At 42.7% G+C, this 6,653-nt stretch overlaps 1 protein-coding gene across 1 annotated transcript; it reads right to left on the reverse strand.

Annotated features, from left to right (window-relative positions):
* Positions 1-223: 223 nt before the first annotated feature.
* Positions 224-6,405, reverse strand: tmem26b (transmembrane protein 26b). Its single transcript, XM_063003471.1, has 6 exons — positions 6,115-6,405; positions 4,306-4,399; positions 3,078-3,134; positions 2,641-2,843; positions 1,737-1,816; positions 224-920 (listed from the first exon to the last, which is right to left on the reverse strand). The coding sequence occupies exons 1-6, from the start codon at positions 6,297-6,299 to the stop codon at positions 622-624; spliced, it is 918 nt and encodes a 305-aa protein (XP_062859541.1). The 5' UTR covers positions 6,300-6,405; the 3' UTR covers positions 224-621.
* Positions 6,406-6,653: the final 248 nt, after the last annotated feature.

Below are 6,653 nucleotides of genomic sequence, written 5' to 3' on the forward strand. Positions count from 1 at the left end.
AGCACAAAAGTGACTAACGCAACTAATGCAGCGTTCACACATTTCACTAAAACATTGCGATCTATTTTTGCTTCTAACTTTCTGTACTTTAAGGTTCTGTACATGGAACACAACTTTATTTCCCCTCTCTCTATAAAATAACACGTCCATTCTTTTACAACCCCAAATCAGAAAAAGTTGGGACAGCAACAATAATAAAAAACACAGAGTTTCTTACATTCACTTTGACTTTTATTTGATGTCAGACAGGATGAACCTATATGAGATATTTCATTTTTGTCTGGTCAGCTTAATGTCATTTATTAATAAACATCCATTCCTGCAGAGTTGGGACCGTAAAGCATTTACCACTTTGTAATGTTGCCGTTCCTTTTTACCACACTTAAATGCTGATTCATCTGACCGCAATACACGTTTTCACTGTGTGATGGTCCATCCTAGATGCCTTCGAGCCCAGAGAAGTCGACGCCACTTCTGGACATGGTAACTCTGTATTGTAGAGCTTGGTAAAGGTTTAATAAACTAATCCCTAATAATAAACTAATCACTGTAGAGGGAGAACATACAAATCCCTTCCAATCTTTCTTTGAGGTTTATTGTTTTTAAACATTTTAAATATAGTTAAATACAGTTCACGCGTTCGGACGGAGGCCCTGAGACGCCGTCGGATGAGACGGACCTGGAAGCCCAGCAGACGACACACAGCCTGTACGCGTTGAGCAGCACCACCAGGAAATTCTTGATGGCGAAAAAGACCAACATTTGGTGAATGATTCCGAAGTGAGTCATGATGATCAGACGGACCAACAGAAACGGGCCGTCGTGGATCAACAGCGCTTCCACCGTGGTCCAGATATCTGCACTGTGTCTGGAGAGGCTGAAGCGACCCTGGTTTTCACCCTCCTCGTTTACAGTCAGCACTGGGGACAGAGATAAATAAAAAGATAAATCATTTATACACCATCAGTTCACCATTAATCATCAAGATAATGTAAATAGTCCATGTCACTCCCACTGGTTCCACTTTTCTGTTGGGATTTAACCAAGGAGCAACAAGCCTGGGTGCACAAATAGAAATAGGCTTTATGTTGGAGAAGGATCCACATCTATGGAAAATAAATCACAAACATTTTTGTGGGTGGAAGTGGGTGACACGTAATGTTTGTATTCAGAACAAACCAGGCAGCTCATTCATTCATTCATCCTTTCATTCATTCATTATCTGTTTTACCACCGCTTGATCCTGGTCTGGGTCTCAGTGGGTGCAGTTCGCTGGGCGAAAGGTAGAAAACACCCTGGTATCTCAGATTAACCTGACTGCATGACTTTGAATTGTGGGAGGAAACCGGAGCACCCGGAGGAAACCCAAACAGACTTGGGGAGAACATGCAGATCGCTTCACCTGGGGATCGAACCCAGGACCTTCTTGCTGTGAGACGACAGTGCTACCCACCGAGCCGCCGTGCCTACCATACAGTACTGTAAAACAGTGGGACAGCGGTAGCCTAGTGGGTAGAGCTTTGGGCTATCAATCAAAAGGTTGAGAGTTTAAATCCCGTCTCCGCTATGCTGGACCTTTAAGCTCCAGGGGCGGCGTACAATGTCTGACCCTGCGCTCTGACCCCAGCTTCGTCACTACACAATTCTCTGGTAAATCAATGTCTGTATATATTATATTTATGTAAAGCACAATGTATGTTAGCATCTGATTGTATACCTGTATCGTATCTCCGTACCTGAGAGGTGGTAGGGGAACTGCAGCATGCTCCACGTCCAGACGCCCAGAATAATGTACACCAGCACAAAGTTCTTATCTCTGATTATGGAAGAGATGTCAGGTTAGGTTGTTAGGTTAAACTGGATCCATTATAGACTCACGTTTAAAATAAATAGAATAAAAATACTAATAATGCTCGTAACAGACATGATCGGCTAACGTCTGCTGCAGTTACGACCCCTGCTGGCTGGTCGAGGTGCTGCACAGAGACAGTGCGTGACTCTCGGTACGCGATACTGATAATGTGTGAACCCGCCTCGTGCAGGTGAAAAGAAGCGGTCTTTACTGCACATGTGTCCGAGGGGCCGTGTGTTAGGTAGAGGAGAGGAGAGATATAACCAAAGATTAACCAAAGCATCATTTTACACTCCAGACAACGCAAGGCTGCCACTAGTAGGTGCCACCAATACCTCCATCGGGGGAGAAAGGGGGGCTCGGGGATGGGTGTGACTCCATATATGCATCCTGTAGTAAAAGCTGCTCAGGACCTTCCGGAAGATAGTGCACAAAACCAAATGCAAAATATAATAAATATATAATGAATGTATTAATAAATATATTCTGTTTCTGCATTTAGCAGATGCTTTTATCCAATGTAAGCGATTGAGGGTTAAGGGTCTTGCTCAAGGGCCCAACAGTGGCAACCTGGCAGTGGGGGGGCTTGAACCAGCACCCTTTTGATTACTAGTCCAGTACCTTAACCCCTGAGCTACAACTGCCTTAGCTTTGTGTAAAGCTAGGATCCATGAGTGTGCCTATACGTTGATGATATGGCAGTGATGTTTTACAATGGCAGGACCCCCCCTTCCCCTTCTTGTTAGATCTGGACCCCCCTCAGTGTTCAAACAACACACAAAGCTCACTTGACGTCAGACAGCGTCTCGCTGGTGAACTCGAGGATGTCGGCGGCCGTGCCCACGAAGATGAGAAGCAGCTGCGATAGCTGATCGCGGGTGAGGCCTTCCATGGGCATCAGCCACTTGCCCACGATCAGCAGTATGAGCAAGACCTGGTGCAGCGCTAGGATCCAGTCGTTGGCGCACACAGTCAAAAAGATCTTAGAGTCCTGTAAAACGTACAAGAGTTGTTAGGTAGACGTTACGCAGGGCTGTGAATAAGGCCGACATTGTTTGTACATAAGGGTGGGACCCACATTAATGTTCACTAGTAAACCACCATGCCGGTGCTGTCGTCAGGGCAAAGGAGACCAAATAAATGTTCTTTCTGTGCCCTGAAAAAGGACCATAGAGTACGAGGTCCATACAAAAGAGAAGTGTGTGTCAATAAAGGAGACGCTTACCTTGGACAAATCGTTGAGGCTGCTAGTATTCGTAAGAATATCAATAAGTTTCTCACACTGGAAAAAAAATAAAGAATATAACAGACATAAACATATAAAATAAATAAATAAACCGGTTCCAACTTTGTGTCAGCATAACTGTGTCAACACTGACGTGGTTTGGAATGGTCAGGAACTCAATCCAGCCTTTTATTCGGGTGAATTGGAACCTTGTCTTGGCCTTACAAATTCAATTTCCACTAAATGGTCACACTGAAGTGAGACACACGTTCATATCCTTGTTAGCTGCAAAATCCTGCTGAGGAAGCTCTCTATATTCATTCTCATGATATACACCGATCAGCCATAACATTAAAACCACCTCCTTGTTTCTACACTCACTGTCCATTTTATCAGCTCCACTTACCATATAGAAGCACTTTGTAGTTCTACAATTACTGACTGTAGTCCATCTGTTTCTCTACATGCTTTGTTAGCTCCCTTTCACCCTGTTCTTCAATGTTCAGGACCACCACAGAGCAGGTATTATTTAGGTGGTGGATCATTCTCAGCACTGCAGTGACACTGACATGGTGGTGGTGTGGTAGTGTGTGTTGTGCTGGAGTTTTTATATACCGTGTCCACTCACTGTCCACTCTATTAGACACTCCTACCTAATTGGTCCACCTTGTAGATGTAAAGTCAGAGACGATCGCTCATCTATTGCTGCTGTTTGAGTCGGTCATCTTCTAGACCTTCATCAGTGGTCACAGGACCCTGTCCACGGGGCGCTGTTGGCTGGATGTTTTTGATTGGTGGACTATTCTCAGTCCAGCAGTGACAGTGAGGTGTTTAAAAACTCCAGAGCCACTCATACCAGCACAACACACACTAACACACCAGCACCATGTCAGTGTCACTGCAGTGCTGAGAATGATCCACCACCTAAATAATACCTGCTCTGTGGTGGTCCTGTGGGGGTCCTGACCTTTAAAGAACAGGGTGAAAGCAGGTTAAAAAGTATGTAGAGAAACAGATGGACTACAGTCAGTGATTGTAGAACTACAAAGTGCTTCTATATGGTAAGTGGAGCTGATAACATGGACAGTGAGTGTAGAAACAAGGAGGCGGTTTTAATGTTATGGCTGATCAGTGTAAAGCACAATATTGACCTGTAATGTTTTATTTGTTGAATATGTAGTGTTACTGATTAACGTAACAGTAACACAGATGAGCAGTGTGATGGTACCTTGGTGTGGTTGCGTTGATTATGTTGATCCAGCTCGAGGATCCAAATGCTGGGTATAATGCTGATCAGGAAGAGGAAGATGGCCGGCGAGAACCTGCAGGAGCCGTAATTATAATCACAAATCCATTTCACCCATTCCTGAAAAGTGTTTGTTGCTAAACTGGGCAGCAGGACGACCTATTGTGATTAAATGTAGGGCGGAAGGAAACGGGGCTGCTCTGTTTTTTAATTCTGGACACATGAGCCAAAAATACGTCTTAAAATAAGATAATAATCTTCTGAGTGAGTTTTAATTCTGATTTTCATTAGAATTCCATTAGCGGGATCTTCTGACATGATCATAATATTGATTGAATAATCTAGAGTGGATTTCTATAGAACTGTTCCATGATGGAGACTGATAACATTTACATTTGCACCATTTATCTAAAGTGACTTTTGAGCAATTTGGTGTGCAAAAAAGTGAGTTTGAGCAATTGAGAGTCTTAATCCAGCAATCTTTTGATCTCTACATGTAGTCCAGTACATTTACCACTCAGCTACAGCCCTGGTAGATTTATCATCGTATGTCCAGCACTTTTAAAGCTTTTACAACGTTTTAATGGGTCGAACACCATCAACAACAGTTAATGAAGATTGTGAGACTGGAAAGGAAGTGAGGTGGAGTCCGAAAATATTAGGCGGGAGGTCAGCGTGGTTCCTGCTTCGTTCTAGGCGGACAGACCCCCCTTTCATAGTTTATTTAGAACAAACAAGGCATGGACATTTTAAAATGGGAAGGAGGTGGGTGCCCGTATTCGTCGTGCTGTATTTATATAAAGGCAGTGATTTAGGATGTGGGAGAAGTTTTAATTGATGTATCCGTCTTAAACTTTATATTACATGGAACCATTTAAACATCATTAAAAACTAAAGTAAAGTGTTTTTATATCGTTTATTTTCTTCTTTCGGCTGCTCCCGTATTTTAGGGGGTCGCCACAGCAAATCATTCTGGTCCTCATACCTGATCTGGCACTGTGTTCACACTGGACGCCCTTCCTGACGCAGCCGGGCTTGGTAGTGGCACTGGCAAGTGTACATAGCCAATCGTGTCTGCGTAGACGCCTGACCTGTCAATAGCACTGCTGAGTTTCGAACATATAACTGGGAAAAGTTTGGTTTGGTTGTAAAATGCAATAAAAAGAAGAATCTTTCTTATATTTTTAACTGGCAATATGTAATAAAAGATTTTGAAGATGTTTTTACTGATCATTGTAGTCTGTAAATATAAACACATTTAGAATTTGATTCCTGCACACACACATACATATATAAAGTGTAAAAAATAAACAGCTTGTGTCCTTCAGTTTCCTGTCACTTGTGCTGCTTATAAACATTTATTCAATTGTTTAGTTTCATTTCTTTAAGAATCTTTTGTGGGTCAGAGGTTAGAAGCAAGAGCAGCAATTCCAAAGGGCACATGTACGTTTTTTACATTCCTGATCAGTTTTTATGGTGTTAGACAATAGAATTTATATGTATAACACTTTTTTTACTATGAACATTGCCAAAAAAATTGCCCTTCATGAGAAAGCCTAGTGTGACAGTGTCAAGGAGAAACTCCATCAGTATTATAAGGAACAGAAATGATACAGATTTGAGCATTTTGGAAGTAAATCCTAACATTTTAATAGTTTTATAAAGCTGAGAATGACATGCATTAGAGCTAAAAATCCTCGTGAAAATACTTGCATCTAGTACACAGATGTTTTAGACATACTGACAAACTGCCACAAACTTCTTCAGCGTCTGTTAGTCATTACTACTTACCACTTACAGCTCCCCCCTTTCCTTCTCTTCAGAGTTATAATCATTTCAATCACCAGTGGTATGAAGAGGAGAAGCAGACACCCGTAGAGTTTGTCATTTTTGACGATTATCACTCTCCACACACCGATCAATGAGAGCAAAATAAACAGTAATCTAGTCACGACTGCACAGATAAATTGTAACATGGCTGAGACAGGACTGACAGGACCCGACAGGATCCTTAGACGTACAGGATTTCCCAAGTCTGAGAGGAAACTGAAACGTCTCAGTGGCCTCAAGCACCCCCCCGAAAAAACATCTCTGCACATAAGATCAGCCCACCCCTTTGACACATCCCACACTGCCTCTAAACTCCAACAGGAGAACACTGCTGTGCCTTCATTAGAACCTCCTCATGACCTTCCTCTTCAGATCCTGCATGAGTCCCAAAAACTGCATCCTTAAACTGGATGTGCAGCTAAAATCTGATATCTGAGACAATCTGAACAGCCAGACCGGACTTGTCATGGGGATGTTTGTGAGCTCGATTACACACGCTC

Source organism: Trichomycterus rosablanca, chromosome 10 (assembly GCF_030014385.1).
Source record: "Trichomycterus rosablanca isolate fTriRos1 chromosome 10, fTriRos1.hap1, whole genome shotgun sequence".
Lineage (NCBI taxonomy): Eukaryota > Metazoa > Chordata > Actinopteri > Siluriformes > Trichomycteridae > Trichomycterus > Trichomycterus rosablanca.